Genomic DNA, 17,856 nt, shown 5'->3' on the forward strand with positions numbered 1-17,856 from the left:
AAGTCCTCGGGCAAATAAATGGTTTAAATTGATGTTTGGATCCAGTGTGGTTTTTAATAATGCTCTTCGTGCGATTTGGAGCCGTTTGCGTTTAATTGACTTTCATCAAGAAAAGAAGCTCCCAACCCGTTTATGGTTGGATGTGTACCTGCTTTTCTATGTCTGAACAGAAGTCCTGTTGATGCTGTTGGGAGCTGCCAGGCTTGGTTCAAAGATCAGGTAGTCTTCACATGTCAAACAGGATTATTTTTTTTTTCCTTCTGTTTCATGGTTAATTTATAGTTTTTATTATTGGCTTAGAGTGTTTAACAGCCAGCACTAAAAGACTGCGGAGACAAAGCCTGGGAAATGGCCTTTCAGCAGACAGCGATGGGAAGCTGCCATTCCCCGCAGGCCAGGCGCAGAGTGGGATGTGGGATGCTTTTTGCTATTGGGCAGAGGGGTTTTGCTGACGGGAGGGGAATGGTGAAACTCAGGAAGGTTTGCTGCAAACGAGGTGCTCAGTCACATATTTTCTTCCTGTTATCTGTGAGTTTTTGACCCCTTTTAACTCACACCTCCCAACAGATCTTTCTCTCACCCACGCCCATTTTCCTCCTTTACCCGTTCACTGTTTTCAAACTTTTAACCTGTTCTCCAGGGTTGGTTTCTCCTTCTGCCTTCCCTCTTCTTCACTCCAGCCCAGGCTCTTGCCAGTTAGCTAACCTGGGTCTGACATGCTGGGAGACTTGGACTTCCATAGGAACAGGCAAACTGAGGAGTAAACAACAAGCCCTTCTCTTTGGCAATATCTCTTCTTACACCTCGTTCTGAACTTTCAATGAATGATGAGTAAAAGCCCAAATCAAATCTCTACGTCTATATGCCGTTAGATGCCGGGGAACTTCAAATCCCAGTGCACATTTGGCTGAGCTGACTCCTCAATATCTTTCCTAACAGACTAACCTTTTGTATTAACTTTTCTTAATGCCACTTATCCAGTGAAGTTTAAAGCTCAACTAATTAAATACATATCTATATACACTGTCATGTGTGTAGGTGTAGAAGTAGTAATCTATAGTAGTAATCTAATTAGCATACTATACTACATTATTCTGTCCAGCTCAGAGGGTTAGTAGAGGAGCTCTGCCATCAAGAGTTCTTTGTCCCCTTCAATTATACAGCGATTAAGAGAATAAACAAAATCCTTGGGATCTGCATGGTTTTTTTTTTTTTGCTGCCATCCTGATTTCTGTGTTAATAGACTTGTTTCCAGTTTTAAATTTGCAGTTAAATAAGTGTGTTGATATTGGCATTTGCCTAATTATGTTTGAAAATCATTCTACCAAAACACCTCTGCTGTAGCATTTAAATCCATATATGATAGGGATAAAAAGCAATTTGGCTCCTTTTTTCACAGAATTGCAAATAGACCTTTGAAGAAAAGGTAGCCGAAATGCAAGGTTTCGTTTCTTTCTTTAAATGCCCAGATGCAAACAGATTTGTGTTTCCCTTGATGCTTTGTTGAGGCCAGTAACACTTAGAGCAGTTTGGGGAGAGGAGTGTCCTGTCCCGCTGGTAAGTGTATGTTGTGTCATGGGCTGTTGTAGGGGAGCTGCCGAGCACAGGTCGTGGCAGGTGCGAACAGCTCAAGTCTCAGCAGGTCAAGAAGACTGAGCTTGTCTCAAAGTAAGATACTTATTTTGAACTGTAACGCTCTTTTTTGTCCTGACAGGCGCAGTAAGTACAGTAAGGCTAAGCAAGAGGCAGATGAGGAGAAACATTTGAACCAAGGTAAAAGGCAGTGGTGCTTGGGTTTTTTGATTTGGTTCGTAAAACACATCCCATGTTCCGATGCTTGGGAAAAAAGGGGTGACGTTCCTCTTGAGATGAATATGTTTCTGTTTTCCTCTCTTGCAAACATCCTTCTTCAAAAATACGTACTTTAGTAACAGGGAAAATAGAAGAATCTGGGTAAAAAGTTTTGAGGGGACAGACAGGAGAAAGGTTCATCAATTTTTTCTATTTTTCCTTTCCATTGGAAGACATCTGTTCTTGGCTGGTGATATCTAGGCATGACTTTTCCCCACAATACTCTGCTAAAGCGGTTTCTGGATGGGCCAGAGGATATCCTGCAGGAAAGGGAATGTGAACTTTGTTCCCTTTTTCCCAGGACTGAATTGTACTGTTACTTCCATCTCAGTCATCTAGGTACCAAACCTAGGACCTGAGCTCAGAATTTCTTGGCTCCCAAAAAGCAAATGGGATGTGTTTTAGTCTCACAGGTCTATAGACAGGCTATTGGCCTGTTGTGATCGCAGTGATTTGTGAAGCTCATTTATTGGCAAAAGCCTGATTCCTTACATCAATATTGGGAAATATTAAATGTTTACGTTAAAAAAAGTCACATGGGGGAAAAAAATACATTAAGTCCTTCCTTCCTTCATCAGTCGTTCCTGGCTTACAGTACATTTTTATTGTACACTCTCTTTGCTGTTGTATATCATTAAGGCTTCAGTCTCATATGTTCTGTGTTCAGCAGCATGTAGATCAGTGACTTCAAATAAAACATTTCTGCCTTGCAGGTGTTAGAACATATGTGGATCCTTTTACATATGAGGATCCAAACCAAGCTGTGAGGGAATTTGCCAAAGAAATTGATGCCTCCTGCATAAAGATTGAAAAAGTTATTGGTGTGGGTAAGTGCCAGAGCTTTTGCATTTTTTACTGTAAATATAATTTTAAATTTGCTTTTAGGAAACATGGGATCCTATGATTTTTGTATGACAGTTCCCCCAAATGAACTGACATAACAGTTTGACAACACAAGCGCATGTTTCATGTTCATGACTGTGGATTCTTGTGCCTTTTTCCTTAAGGGGAATTTGGTGAAGTATGCAGTGGACGTCTCAAAGTACCAGGAAAAAGAGAGATCTGCGTTGCTATCAAGACTCTAAAAGCTGGTTACACTGATAAACAAAGGAGAGACTTCCTGAGCGAGGCCAGCATCATGGGACAATTTGACCACCCCAATATCATCCACTTGGAAGGTGTAGTTACTAAATGTAAGTAGGTAATTTTCATGACAAGGCCAATTTGGAAGTCACTGAGAAATTAAGTCTGTGGTGGTGTGTGCTGTTTTTTGTTTGGGTTTTTTTTGTTGTTTTTTTTTTTTTTTTTCTCCTCTTTACCCTCTTTCCTGTGAAATGACAGATGGAACAGATCCACTGATAGCTAATAGGAGGAAATCAGTGCGGGACAAGTCATTAATCTTGTTGTCAGCTATAAATGGGTTTATGGTTTCAACTGATACTCTATCGGTAGGCAGCTTGTACAAGATTTTGTAGGGGGAATTAATACTGCAGAGGTTGGCTTTTTTTTCCCCTTCTTGTTATGCCAAGCAGGCATCTTTCACGTCTTTGCTAGACTGAGCTGATTGTTACAGGATAGGCAAAAGCAGATGGTGAGCAAAGAATTTAAAATGGTTGGGGGGAAAAATACCAAAACAAAACTACAGAGTCATATGTTTAAAGTACAAAGCACAGATGTAAGGAGCAAGCCTTTGAAATGAAGTAGGCTATTTTGGTGTGAAACTTGCTTATTTGTTTTCTCTGATTTACAGGTGTGATAATTTCACTTGGCAGAATATACCTGGCCAATCTTTTTGTTTGGTTGGTTTGGGGTTATTTTAAAGTCTGTTAGTGTTCACTGTGCCATGAACCCTGCCTTAGAAAGAGAATGACAGCGCTCGCTGGGTGCTGTTTGTAGGCTGGAATTGAAAATACACCTGTGAGACAGCCGTGCTTGGGTCCGACCTGATAAGGTGCCGCTGCGATGGTGCAGTCATTGTCCCTACTCCGGTTGTCCTAGGTAGCATGTTGGCAAAGCCTGGCACTGATCGCTAGTCCTAAAAGACCCTTTGGATGTAAGGGCTCATGCTCAGGGTAGCAAAGAAGGCAGGCAGTGGTCTTGTGAGCTGCTGTTGAAGGGTGGTGTTTGTGAAGCTTGCCTTCTGCAGCTGATGGTGTGCATGATGAACATGAATCCAGGGTATTAATAGCGTAAGGAATTAAAATTAGGTATGGATGAAAAGTTCAAAAGTAAAATATTACTAGAAGAACAAAGCATCTCCCATAGGGGGTTGTCAAAGCCATCAATACCACTGAAGAACCCTGTCCCTATTGAATCCAGTTGGTGGGAACTGGATACTTACTCTGCCGCTTGTGTTTTTGGAAATCTTACCCTTGCTTATTTGTGTTTCCCTCTCCTAGTCTGCCTTCTCTCGCAGTTGTTGAAAACGACGGTGTGTCACTATTTGCTTTTCAGGGCAAATTCCACTAGGGAAGGTAGAGGTTTGGACTAATTTTGACCATCATTTACTGAGGGTCTCCCTCAAAGCTGAAATTAAAAGACAATACTCTGTTTAAATTTTGGAGGTCTGACTGTCTCTCTCTTTTTTTGTTGTTGTAACAAAGTGGGGGCGGGTTGTGGTCAGGCCACAGCGTTTGCCACAGACAGTGATTTTTCTAGCACCTCTGTAAAAGAGAGGCAACAGGGGAATCTTTGTGTTGAAATCCCACCGAGGCTGGAACCCCCTGAGCTATTACAGCTCTAGCAGTTATAAATGACTGTATGCATTTGCATAATGCAGTTGTCACTGAATTAAAATGATTTGAAATTTTCACCGAGGAGGTGATAGCCTGACCCCGGAACGTTTCATTGCCTGGCTGGCAGTAAGCGATGCTTCCGCAGCAAGCCAGCTTGGTTACCTCAGAGCTGGTGTGTTTGGTAAACAGGGCTACTTAAGAAGACATTTATCTCAATTTCTCCATAGGTTTTCTGAATACTGTGATAAATGAATGCATTTAATAAACTGAAAATTAAAATGTGAGATAAATAGTGGTGTAGATAGGGGTTGAGAGAGGCAACGAAAAACCATGAATACATTATTTGGCTGCTAGTCAAGTACTTTAATAATTGACTCGCTGATGGTAACTTCTCCTCAATCTGTCCCCCTCCCTTGCTAAAGAAGTGCCTGAGTAATGAAATTACATGTTAATGCACTGAAGGAGTCTCCCTTTCTTCCTTTCTACGTTGACATAGTATCTTTTGATTGAGGAAGGTTAATTAAAACTCATTTAGCTGTATTTGTTCAGTGGAAGGGTTCTGGTCACAGTTGCAAAGGATAAATGAAACAGCGACATATGCAGAGTTGCTTGGAGTTTTTTCTCTTTCTACCAAAGAATGCTTGCAAAGGTGAATTAGAGGGAGAATGATGTTTTATCACATCCCTTTCCTTGAGGGTGCAAGTACTCAGCCAAGGTCACTAAGCCCTTCATCCAGAGCAGTTTGCTTTATGCAATACCATGGCTTCTCTGCTGTGTTCATGCAAATCAGAAAGGGTTCAGCTGCCAGACTGGCATTTCACGGGCATTCCAGTATGCGTGGCAGTAAGAGTTTTGATATCAGTTGGGAAGGGAAGGAGAAGAAGGAATAGTAAAGGGCCTGCAAAGGATCAGTGGGGACTGAAAAGGTGAAATAAGTAATGATGAGTGAAATAAGTGATGTACGGCACATAGATGTTGGCCTAAGTGAAATGATGTAAAATTTTGAGTGCAGTCAGTCCTTACAGCATATTGTTTTCTAATTTTAAAAAAAAAAAAAGGTTACTTCAAAAACAGAAATCCCTGACAAGTGCAGAGAAAAGCATCTTGGTGAAGAATGCACCGAGATAGAAATTATTAGCGGAACTTTCAATGCTGCAGCATTTCATGGTAGGGTAATTTTCATAGCTGGTTGTTCTGGAGCAGATACTTGCTGATGACAGAAGCAAGGAGAAGTTGAGTAGTTCTGATACCAAGACAGAATTGAGCTGTGTACAGCCTAGGTGACATGTCCGTTGAACCCGTCTTTCCCCATAATGTTCTTTTATTCAGAGCTGCTCCAGGATGTACAAAAGCAGAGTTTCTCTGGGACACTGTCTTTTATTTAGGAAGAAACTCTCTAGTCCTGTTGCTAAAGCATAAGTAGGAAGAAGGGTTGCCATGCCAGCCTGGTGCTGATCATCGGGTGCTCCCTTGACTTCAGGTGGGCTTGACAGTGCTCATCTTGGGGGGACCAAACTTTAACCATTCAACCTTTGACAAGTCACTGCTCTGCATCTCCCATTGCTCACTTTTAGAACAGAGATGATATTGGACCTATTTCTGCAAATATCTAGATGCTGAATATCCAGCATGATTTAACCCCGTGGAATAATTCATGTTACTTGTATGTACCTAAATGTTTTCAGTTTCAGTGTCTGATGACTTTGTAAAGCTCTTAAAGACAACATCAAGCATTATTTATGTATTTGCTGTTGTTATAGGCAGGAGAGTGCCTAGAAAGCATACCCATGTCAGTAACTTTACATTACATTTCTCTTCAGATTGCCTAGCTTGGCTCTCTGTATTGCAGCTGAGTGCTGCTGAAGCACTATGCCCCACATGTGACACAATTCATTGAATCATTTATCCTGTGGTTGACTTCATGAGGCAAATGGCTTTGGCTCATTTATAAATAACGAGAGACATGGGATACAAATTTGGGACAGAGAAAGTTGAGAGAAACCGCTTGTATTTTGCATTCTTGAATCCACTTGTCTTGGAAAACCTTGTAGCTGCTGACAGCTTCTAACTTGCCTAAAGCGTTGATCTTTCGAAAGAGGCAGAAAGACCAAAGCGTTCACAAATTCCATTTTGAAAGAGGAAGGCTTTCTAGTCTGCAAGCAATTTAATTACACTAAAGATTTTTGTCAAGTTTGAACAGATCTTTGTTTCTTAGCTCTCAATTATCAATTCATATATTCCTTAGAGAACAGGAGCCACTTTAGTTACAGATTCTGTCAATGAGTCAACCAAAGGGTTAACCTTCCAGATGGGGCCCTTTAAATGCTTCTGTCCTATAATATTTCTTCTGTTGCTCCCCACAGCTGAGGCATAAGCTTGGTGCTTTTCAAATTAAATTAGATTGTGTAAGCCAGGTGTCTTGGCAGTAAAATCATGTGCAACCCATTTTTATCCCATTAACATCGGTGTTCATCAAGGAATTGTGTTTTTCTTTCTGCGAACTCTAGGTAAACCGGTAATGATCATAACCGAGTACATGGAGAATGGCTCCTTGGATGCCTTCCTCAGGGTAGGTGATTTCTTCATAATAAGCTAAGGAGATTTTATACTGGGAAACATTTTCTGGTTTTCATTCTGGTTCTCTTTTGCAGAAAGATACTGAAGATTTGCATTTTAAGAGAAATTATGTTTGTACTTGGGAAATCCTGTTTTCTAGTGTTGCTCCTATCAAAACCCAAAATAAATGTAGAGCGGAAGAATACAGAATAAGTGTACTATTTAAAATAGCAGGGTCTTAAAGAATCCATGTTTAATGGGAACAGTTCTGATTTGCTCCATTTTTGAAAGCATTGCAATGCTATAGACTCATTAAAACCAGATTCACTGCAAACTGGATACTGCATCACTGGAAGCTGTGACGGAACCTCTGGGTTTTTACTTTACTGGTGAATTATAGACAGTAGTCAGGAGAGTGAGGAAATAACATCGCATTTTATTTGGGAGAAGATGGGAATCCAGAGATGTGCTCTTTGCCAATTTCAGCAATGGCGATAATGTAGCTTTTAGCTTAATGCTCTGTGATTTTCTTCCTTTCCCCATATGCAGAAGAACGATGGCAGATTTACAGTCATCCAGTTGGTGGGGATGCTGCGTGGCATTGGCTCAGGAATGAAGTATCTGTCTGACATGAGCTATGTGCATCGGGATCTAGCTGCCCGAAACATACTAGTCAACAGCAACTTGGTCTGCAAAGTGTCTGACTTCGGCATGTCCCGCGTCCTGGAAGACGACCCTGAAGCAGCTTATACCACACGGGTAAGGAGGGAAAGAAAATGTCCAGTGGGTTTTCTTGCCTATGGATTGGTTTTGTCTGACTGCGTGGGAGGTGACAATGGTTTGTTTTAAAATAATCTCAGTCACAAGTGAAAACCTATGTCACAACCTAAAAGTAAACATTGGCCGAGACACCATAGCTCGTATAAATTGATGTAGTGTTATTGCTACATCAGTGCCTACATCAGTATTTCTTCTCTGAGGATGTGACCCATGTATTCCTCTGGTTCCTTCAGTGAGCTAGAGTACGTGACAGGAATCTGATGCCAGAAATTAGAGCTTGGGTTTCTATTCCTTCTGCTTTCTACAGACATGCATAATGATTTTCAAGTGGCTAGTCCTGCTGAGGTTTGATACAGCAAGTGTAGATGTGCCACCAAAAGAAAAAAAAAAGATACATCCACTTTTTCCTATCACAAAGCTAGTCATGAATTTGACCTAAATAATTTGGACTGGGAAAAGTGTAAAAGTGTGAGGCCTGCATTCCCATTTTTTGTTTCTTTCTCATTTTATCTATATTTCAGCATCCCACTGTTATCTAATTTTGCTAAAGCCATTTTAATATGCTGCATGTGGAATACTACTAATGCAAGCGAGTACTTCAGGCCACAAAACAACATCCCGATCATTACCCGCATTTGTACCAATACCTCTGTAATTAACATGTGCATGAAGAAAAAAAAAAGTCAGAGTTTATAAAGTCTCCTTTTTTAATTGCTTATTTTCTTCGTTTTTAAATATCTGCCATTCTCCATCTGTTCTCCCTAGTGCAGAGTTTGTTTGCAGCACTCAGATTTTGCAGTTTAATCCCAACACTCATCCTTTAATGGATTCACAGTTCATTACAGGGAAGGATAGACTCATGTAGTATCAAATGCTGGCCAGCCTTCATATTTCTCACTTGTAAGGGTGGCAAGTGGAAGAGGCAGAAGCAGAGGTCTGTATTTGGGGAAATCAAAGTTTAGACAAACACACAAGGGCAAGACAGAAATGATTGAAAAGCTTCCCTTTGTATTTAGTGAGTGGAGATATAGTATTATGTTTGCTCTCAAGAGTAAACTACAGGGAATCAATGACATTTGCTTTACAGTGCATTGTCTTCATTTGGTATCAGTAATGAAGGATCAGGAAAATTTGGATGAACTCCACTGTACACGAGCAGTTAAATAAAAAGAGCTTATTGACAATTTTTAGAATGACAACCGTGTATAAACAACGTCCGTGCATCTGTGTCTGAAAGGAGGAATAGAGCTTTTTCATAACCAGAGAAGATACAATAGTATGCAATATTTAAAGCATCCCTTTTTTGAGAATGGGGTGTTCTGCTCCCCATTAGTAGTATAACTCATTAAAGCGAGAGCGTCCTATAGCCGCACAAGGCACGTACTGCTACAACCTGATTCGCAAAGGGTCTGATGCAAAGGCCAAAGAAGCCAGGAGAAGGACCCCTTTTGATTGCACTTGGCTTTGGAACAAGTCCGTATTAAACACTTGAGAGAGATATTACAACAACAAGCTATTAAGTATGCACACGCTGCACTCAGTTACGGGTAAAAACTATCTAGAAGATTGCTGAGAAGAAACCTACCAAAATAATCAAAAAAGCATAAAAGCAAATGAAAAAACCGTAAAAACTTTGTTCTGCTTAAATCGTTCCCCAGATGGAACTGCAGGAAACCAAAAGCTCAATTAAAAACACCTTGCATATTAGCATAAACAAAAGGAGAAATCCCTGGCCTGGGATCACTCAGCTAAGACAGAATCAGATAAACAGGGTGGATTGAGTTCCTTTTAAAACAGTGCAGGACCTCAGTGGCCCAAATGAGATGCCCAAGTGTTTTTATTTGTTTTAAAAGGAGTATTGTAACAAGAGGCAGCTCTCTCCAACAGGTATCAAAAGCAGCCTTGTACCACGGTCTGGTGTTGAACTCTTCCCACAGGGACTGGGAGAGCCCAGAGGCTTGCTTGCTGTCTCACATCTCTGGTAGGAGTTGGGGTATTGCCCATGGGAAACACCACAGTATTCATAAATCTTCCCAGTTTATCCTCTCTTTATTTTACCTTTTTGAAAAGCAAAACGTTTTTAATCCCATTTTTCTGAAACAGGCCAAACAGGTCAGACAGGCAAGCAAGGAAATAGTAATTAACAGCATGTACTTATTTGTTTTGTCAACTAAATCTCTAATATATACTTTGTAAAACCCCTGGCTTGTTCTCATGCTTCAGCATAGCCCTAAGCAGAGATCTCTTAGAGGGCTGATAAAAATACATTTAACAATTTACTGGTTCGCCTCCTTGTGACTAAAGAAAACAGATGGGCAGCATTGCCTCCTGGTTGGATCTGACAGTTTTATGGCAGGAAAAAGAGAAAGTGGATGCCTTTTTAAGAAGGATTCTGGAATTGCGTACAGAAAACCATTTTGTATTTTTCATGGCAGTGTGGAACAGTGTCAGCCACGCACATTACTGGGTCAGTGACTCACTAGTCTGTGCTTTCTTTTATTTGTGACAGGGTGGCAAGATCCCCATCAGGTGGACTGCACCAGAGGCAATTGCCTACCGTAAATTTACATCAGCTAGTGATGTGTGGAGCTACGGTATCGTCATGTGGGAAGTGATGTCCTATGGAGAAAGACCTTACTGGGATATGTCCAATCAAGATGTGAGTCTCCTTCTGAACTTCCTTTTCCTTTTCTCTCCCTTTCCCCCATGCCTTTATCTTTGTCCTTAGATCTCTGCTGATGTGTTTCTGTGTCAATTGCTATATGTCAATCGCTATATGCTCCAGGTTTTAAAAGGATATCATGGGTGGTGGATTCCTGTTTTCTCAGGGAACCCCTCTGGAACTAAGACTTCCTTGAATATTTCAAGCCTGGTCTATGGTCAGGGAATAGGGGATTCTCTCTTGGGGTCTGCAACTTGTGCATGTATCTTTTTTCCCTTTTTTTTTTTTTTTTTTTTTTTTTTAATTTTAGGAAAAGTATAAGCAGTTAAAGTAAGAAAGAAGAATGGAGGAAAGGGAAACGAATATATTTAAACTGTGAGATCATAATACTGTCAAGAGAAAGAAGATTTGAATGTTGATATTAAATCTCAACTTTATTGAAAGTCTTTAAAAAAAACCATTTGAATTTAATGGGGCTTCCTATTAGTAGTTAATTCTTCAAGCCCCAGTATGCTTGTAATTCTTCCAGATGATTTTATTTCTTGTAGGATATATAAAACAACACATATGAAACCCAATTCTGATTATCAGTCAGCAGAGCATCCTTGTGACAATTGCAGAGCTGCCCCCTGAGGACATTAAAAAGCAGCTTTCCTAAATGACCATTCTTAAATTATGCATGTCCTGTTTAACCGTACCATCTGGACTACTTCAGTGTATTCCAAGAGGGAGCATGCACAATGGCTGCTGTTCCACAGGAGTATTTAATAATAATGCTAATAAGAGCTTTTGCTAATAGAATTTTTATTAAATAATTAAAAAAAAAATCCCAGTGAAAATGAGGCGTAGATTATCCATAATTCTTTTCCCAGGGGATTTACAAACATATACAGAGGAAGAAGAAAATGTTAATCTGAATGTATGGTCATGGGAGTGGTTAAGTCATTTTACAAGTCATCTGCTTTCTTATGTAGAGCTGAACATTTTCAAAGAGTGTCTAGATGCGGCTGGCATTTAATCTAAACGGGGGATATAATTTTAATTTCCTTCTGATGTGAAATGTCTCTTCTGGCACCCAGTCTTGCCTTCCTTTGCTAACAGGAAGTCATCAAGACTTAGCAAGAAAATAAAACACCAGATGTGTCTCAGTTATATCGGGCATGTCTACACAGCACAGTGGAGCTCAGTGCAACAAATGCAGAGCTAGCATGTTCGGCTGGTGTACACTGCTAACGTGTGGCGCCAGTCCATGCTGAAAAGCTGGCTTGAACAGGACAGTGAGAGCCAGTATTACTCTCTTTGCATCCTCTTTTTAGAACGTGGCATAGACGTACCGGTTTTTTCTCCTTAACGATGGTGAGAGCAGTGCTTTTCACAACAAAGCAGAAGTGGGTTTCAAATTGTTCTCTGTGTCTGTTGAATCAGAGAAATCAAAAGGATCTTCATACTTTCCGGAGTAGTGAGAGCCACTTTGTTTGTGGTCACTGAAAAGCTGCTAACAGTGCAAGCATATATCTCGCCCTGTCCTCCCGGTGGTTTTTAGCCACTAATTGGACAAGACCAGAACGAGGGAATTTAGTCCAATTCAGTCTCTGTGCACTCCTGGTCTCTAGTCTCATGGTGAATCCTGCCAGCAGTGTCATATCGATTAATTAAGATCTGAAGGCTTCTGGGTCACGTCCCTGTCATACCAGAATTGAGTCCTGGTCACGTCCCGTTCTCCTGAGAGAGCTAAGAAGCCATCAGAATACTGAGCTCTGGAGCCCTTTTTTGGAGGGTTTGAAGTGACTTCAGCTTGTGAGTTTTTCTGCTTTCTATTAAATACAAAATGCATGCTCAAGCCGCTGTGTTGGAATTCTGTAACTTTCTTGATAAAACCGCACAAAAGAGTTCTCATCTCTGCAGTTCTTGGTTCAGAGCGCGCCGTGGTTAGAGAGCAGGTTCTCTGCAAGGCCTGTATTACTGACAGAGATGAGCTGGCCCAGGAGCAGGGGGTGATCTGCGGTACCCTAAAACTGATGGGGAAAATTTTGTCTTCAACATATCGCACCCAAAACTGACTGATATTACAGCTCTACGGAAAATCTTTGTCTTCTCCAGCCCTCTGTCCAACAAGGATAGTTGCTTAATTCTAACCTGGGCTGTTCTGTCCTCCCTGTATCCCATATGCTCTTTTGTGATACATTGCTCTGCTGCATCTGATGTCTCCTTTGGATGCTGTAGCCTTTTAGTTTTGAATTGCTGAGGAGAAATGACAGTTCTGAGACCACCAACGGCCTGAGTCTGAGTGCAATTTTCCATGTTGTTTCACTTAATTGTGGATTTGTTTCCATACTTTGGATCGCCCTAGGATAAATGATACTCAGCTGGTAGATGTGAGTAGTGTCTGATGTTCTCTAATGTCTTCCTAATTGTGCCATTTATAGGTTATTAAAGCCATTGAGGAAGGGTATCGGCTGCCACCCCCGATGGACTGCCCCATTGCTCTCCATCAGCTGATGTTAGACTGCTGGCAGAAGGAACGCAGTGACAGGCCTAAATTTGGACAGATTGTCAACATGCTGGACAAACTCATCCGCAACCCCAACAGCCTGAAGAGGACAGGCAGCGAGAGCTCCAGGTCAGCTGTGCTTTAGTAATGGTGATGTACGAGGGAGCACAGTGGAGATGACAGGCAAAGCTGCAAGTCACCCAAGCCTCTGCGCTGGGATTACAGCGTGCTCTGTAGCTCTGCAGTGCCAGACTGCACAGCAGACACTGCACCGTGCGAGAGAGCAGAGGGGTCGTGCTGGCACACCGCTGAGCCCTGCTGGGCACCCCAGACTCTCCTGGCTCTGTGAGAAGGAAAATCGAATGAGCAGAGCTGTTGCTGCATCACACCAGCGCTGACCGCTTTTATAGCACAGTCTTAAGCATGTCCTGAAAAAGTTCTGATGCAGGCAAGCTCCGTTTGAAGACAAAGTTTTATGCGTCTTTTCCCTCTCCCCTCCCTAGTGAAAGGGCTTGAACAGGTAGTCTTAATGCAGTGTAGCTCACAGGAGTGATGTGGTTTTCTGCAGGAAAAGTACATCATCAAGTTTTATAAACCCTAGATTTGTGTAGGATTTGCAAATGAGCGTTACGACATTACAGCCAATGCCTTGCGGGCATTGGGAAGGTGTGGATTAATTTTTATGTGAATTTGAATTTAATTTTGTGGAATGCCAGTTTCATGTCTCCACCGATCCCACATTACATTTGTGTTTTGTTTTCTTTGCTGAGCATGATACGTGCAAAAGAAGCGCAGTAGGAAGGAAACTCCCAGAGTTGTAGGGTAAAACCAAAGTACCTTTGTTGGGACAGATCAGCAGTTTGTTAAACTGGTGAAACACTGCTGAAATAATAGGAGCTTTACTAATTTACACCAGGTTTGTTCTATTTTTTTCAACCGTCTTTGCTTTGTCAGGTAAATTTGCTTACAGCAAATATGGAAAAAAGCTTAAAAGAAAAGAAAGAGGAGGAAAATAATGGGAAAATACTTTTCAATAGAAGGGAAGGTACAAAAATATCAATCGGGCAATAAAAAATTAAGCATCTTGAATCAGTGAAGGAGTAATAGAGGTTCTGATTCAGCCTCCAACAGAACACCACCCTGGAAAAAGCTATTTTCGTTATTAAACTTGTAGGTCCCTTTGTGACTCTTGCTTACAATGTATATTATCAAAAGAGGGATTATTAACCCTGTGAGGCCACTATCATCACATATCTTCCAGATTGCCCTAATTGCACTGGTAGCCTGGCAAAAATATATCTATCCTCAAGGCTTAAATAATTTACATGGTAAGAATCACAATAGGATCTGCTGTGATAATTTGATTTGAGAATCACAGTATGAACTCCCCCGTTTTTCTTTCTTTCCGATTTATAGGTGCTCTTTGAAAATATATAGATCTTACAAAAGTTAGTAACCCTTTCAAGGTCATTTTGTGTGTGTTTGTAAGTTAATAGCCTGAGTCTGGCTGGTCATTTCATGTTCATGGCTATTTATAGATCTTTATTTTTCTTCTCTTTGGAATATGTATTTCAAATACGCGTATAAACATTATGAATATATTAAATGACTTTATACGTGAAGCATAATTATATAACATTAGGTTGCCATCATTGGTCTTGTGTTAGACAGTGCAGTAAAAGAGTAGTACCAAGTATTACCAGCGTGTACGCGGTGCCTTAGGCGAAACATAACTATGCTATTGCACACCTAATCTTTGATGATGTTCATTTTTAAATAGATTTCTAAATGATAATTGTTTTGGTTAGATAGATAGTAGTAATTTATAATGGTTTAATGAAACTGTGATTTACGATATACATGAAATAATAAATGAGATATTAATAAGAGAAGCAAATTTTGTAAAAATAATTATTCGCAAATCTGTGCGAGGGAGAATGAGAAGCACATTCCACAGTGCAAACAAAGATCAAAGCTTGCATGATTCCCACCACTCCTGGCACACGCGCAGGTCAGGAATGGATTGATTAAAGAGGGGATTAACTCCCTGCTGTCCTCAGTTTGGTTGAATGCACTGAGTTCGCCTGCGAACCTGGCTAGAAACAGGATTTATCTGAACCCGCCCTGAGTTTTGCCCTCCAAACCAGTCTGGCAGGTTGTGAGCTCCGGGTTCCTTTGCGCATACTTCAGTAGTGTTTCTATAGTTGCTGAGCTGAGGTCAGACACATGCAGGACTGGCAAGGTTTTGCATTGCTGCCTGTGAGATACAGACCCAGTAGGCTGAGTGCCTCCCAGCATTGCCATCTTCTTCGGTTTTTGAAGTAAAAGCATTTTCTGTGATCTCGGTTGCACCTGAGGTGAAAATTGTAAGCAGCATTGTGGTTCAAATTAGATCTGAAATAAAAACTAGAAACCTAAAGTCAAATTAATTCTTAGCAAAAATTGGCCTATTACTTTGCATTTTGTTAAGTTTCTTGCATTGATCTCTGTTACTGTGCAAAGAGCCACCAGTTTGGCTGGGCACAACGTCTTGCCCTTACTTTCCTAATCGCTGAGGATAATTGTTGCAGAGACCAAGCTTTGGTTTGCGATTCATGATCCAGCTGACACCATTTCTCTGTCCTCTCACTGTTTGGCATCCAGACCAAGCACAGCCCTGCTGGATCCCAGCTCCCCTGAGTTCTCGGCGGTTGTTTCTGTCGGTGACTGGCTCCAAGCCATTAAAATGGAGCGATACAAGGATAACTTCACAGCTGCTGGCTATACCACCCTAGAGGCTGTGGTGCATATGAACCAGGAGTAAGTACTCAGTGATAAAACAAAAAAAACCCAACTGGCAAATCTGGATTTAATCGTCCTCTTTTGCTTTGTGCTGCATATCATTACACTCATTAAAGGAATGGAATGCCTTTCATTTGGATGGAGGATAACTTTAAAATGCTTCCACAGTGCCTTGACTTATTTAGTTAAACATTTCTGTACATCTGCCTTGCTTTCGCTATGTTGCTCGCGGTTGACTCTTACTATTTTTCTCTGCATCCACGGTTCTCAGCCCCCTGCTTCTTCTCTTGCTTTCCACAGTGACCTGGCAAGGATCGGGATCACTGCCATCACTCACCAGAACAAGATCTTGAGCAGCGTTCAAGCGATGCGCACCCAAATGCAACAGATGCACGGCAGGATGGTTCCCGTCTGAGCCAGTACTGAATAAACTCAAAACTCTTGAAATTAGTTTACCTCATCCATGCACTTTAATTGAAGAACTGCACTTTTTTTACTTCGTCTCCTCGCCCGTCGAAATAAAGATCTGCAGCATTGCTTGATGTACAGATTGCGGAAACCGAGCGTGTGTGTTGGGAGGGAGGCCTCCAGAAATGACAAGGCGTCATTTTAAACCAGACCTGGAACAAATTGTTTCTTGGAACATACTTCTCTGTTGATCAACGATATGTAAAATACATGTATCTATATAAATATAAAGTCACATTCAAGTTTTGATGCTATGTTTGCTGCCAGATACTGTGCTTAAAAACAGAATTACTTTCCTTCTCCTTATGACCCGTAGGATTACAACCATAGTGTTTTATTTGTGGGTGAAACCACCGTTGTGCATCTGTCACTGGAATGAAGAATCTGCCCTAGGATATTTTTTGCAGACTTGATGCATCACTAATACCTTGCAGGAACCTCAGTGAGGATATCATTTGGCTAATCAGTGCCTGCCGATTAGTGATCTACCCATTTACGGGTTTGAGACATGAAATGACCCACCTCGTGGATTACTGGGCAAAACTGGACTTCTCGGGAGATTATTGGCTGTTGTTATGCTGTGCTGAAGCCTACCACTTAAAGACATTTTGTGAACATCTTGCCAGTAGTCAGCTGTGACAATCGTGGCTGTGGAGCGTTCAGACTTCTTTTCTGTTTCAAGAAGCGATTCCCTTTGCCACACGCAGAAGGTCAGTGGAAGTACAGTGTCCAACATGTTTATGGTGCTTTACTTCTTAAACTGTGCTGGGATTTCATCACTGTCGGGGGGAAAAAGAAAAAAAGTGCTGTGGTACGTATTATTTGGGGTTCCCAACCGGTTTGTATGAACTTGTGCTGGTTTCCCAGACTAATTGCTTAGTGCTTCCCATTGTTTGCTCTATTTGATGACAGTGAAAATTGCACTGTTTCAAAACCTGGTCTTGCTCTTAAGCTGTTGCATGTTAGGATGTGCAGACAAGGTGTAGGAGTGTGTCTTTGGGCTCACTCAGTTTGGTGCTAGGAGCTTGACCCCACTTTGCAGTGAAAGCAGTAGGGATACCCTAATTTTTTGGGTGGAAAAACCCCCACACAGGGATCCCATAGAAAGTAAGAATAACCTTGCGAAGTACAGATACTCATAAATGCACCAAGAAGAACCAAGGACTTTTCCTGCCCTCTCGTGAACAACAGTAGAACCAACATTGTATTTTAGAAAGATCAGTCTCAGTTGCTGTGTCAGTGGTTTTAAGGGAGGGGGAGCAGAAGGAAATGGGATTATGCATGCAGCCTTCCTGGTTTTGCACAGTTTGGGGGTCGGGCATGGTGATAGCTCTCTGTTATGCAGCAGTGTTACACTTCAGACACGGTGATCCAGTCTCATCAGCTGTGGGAAGCAAGTTCACTTTTGAAACCAGCCCCATAGGGCGGATTACCAAGGCAACTGTGGGCGTGAGTGCCAGCTGGAGGCTGCGTGGCTAAGGCTTAAGCGCCCCTCTGCAAGTACGTCAATCAAGATGGAGCATGACCGGCTT

At 41.5% G+C, this 17,856-nt stretch overlaps 1 protein-coding gene across 1 annotated transcript in view; it reads left to right on the top strand.

Annotated features, from left to right (window-relative positions):
- Positions 1-16,377, top strand: part of EPHA4 (EPH receptor A4) — a 102,296-nt gene extending 85,919 nt beyond the window's left edge. Inside the window, exons 9-17 of the mRNA XM_082487402.1 lie at positions 1,715-1,773; positions 2,565-2,678; positions 2,859-3,044; positions 7,094-7,155; positions 7,692-7,901; positions 10,432-10,581; positions 13,011-13,204; positions 15,719-15,874; positions 16,157-16,377. Coding sequence (XP_082343528.1) covers positions 1,715-1,773; positions 2,565-2,678; positions 2,859-3,044; positions 7,094-7,155; positions 7,692-7,901; positions 10,432-10,581; positions 13,011-13,204; positions 15,719-15,874; positions 16,157-16,271 — 1,246 coding nt within the window. The 3' untranslated portion in view covers positions 16,272-16,377. The remainder of the gene's footprint in view (positions 1-1,714; positions 1,774-2,564; positions 2,679-2,858; positions 3,045-7,093; positions 7,156-7,691; positions 7,902-10,431; positions 10,582-13,010; positions 13,205-15,718; positions 15,875-16,156) is intronic.
- Positions 16,378-17,856: the final 1,479 nt, after the last annotated feature.

Source organism: Vanellus vanellus (genome assembly GCF_965231255.1).
Source record: "Vanellus vanellus genome assembly, chromosome: 8".
In the NCBI taxonomy this organism is placed as follows: domain Eukaryota; kingdom Metazoa; phylum Chordata; class Aves; order Charadriiformes; family Charadriidae; genus Vanellus; species Vanellus vanellus.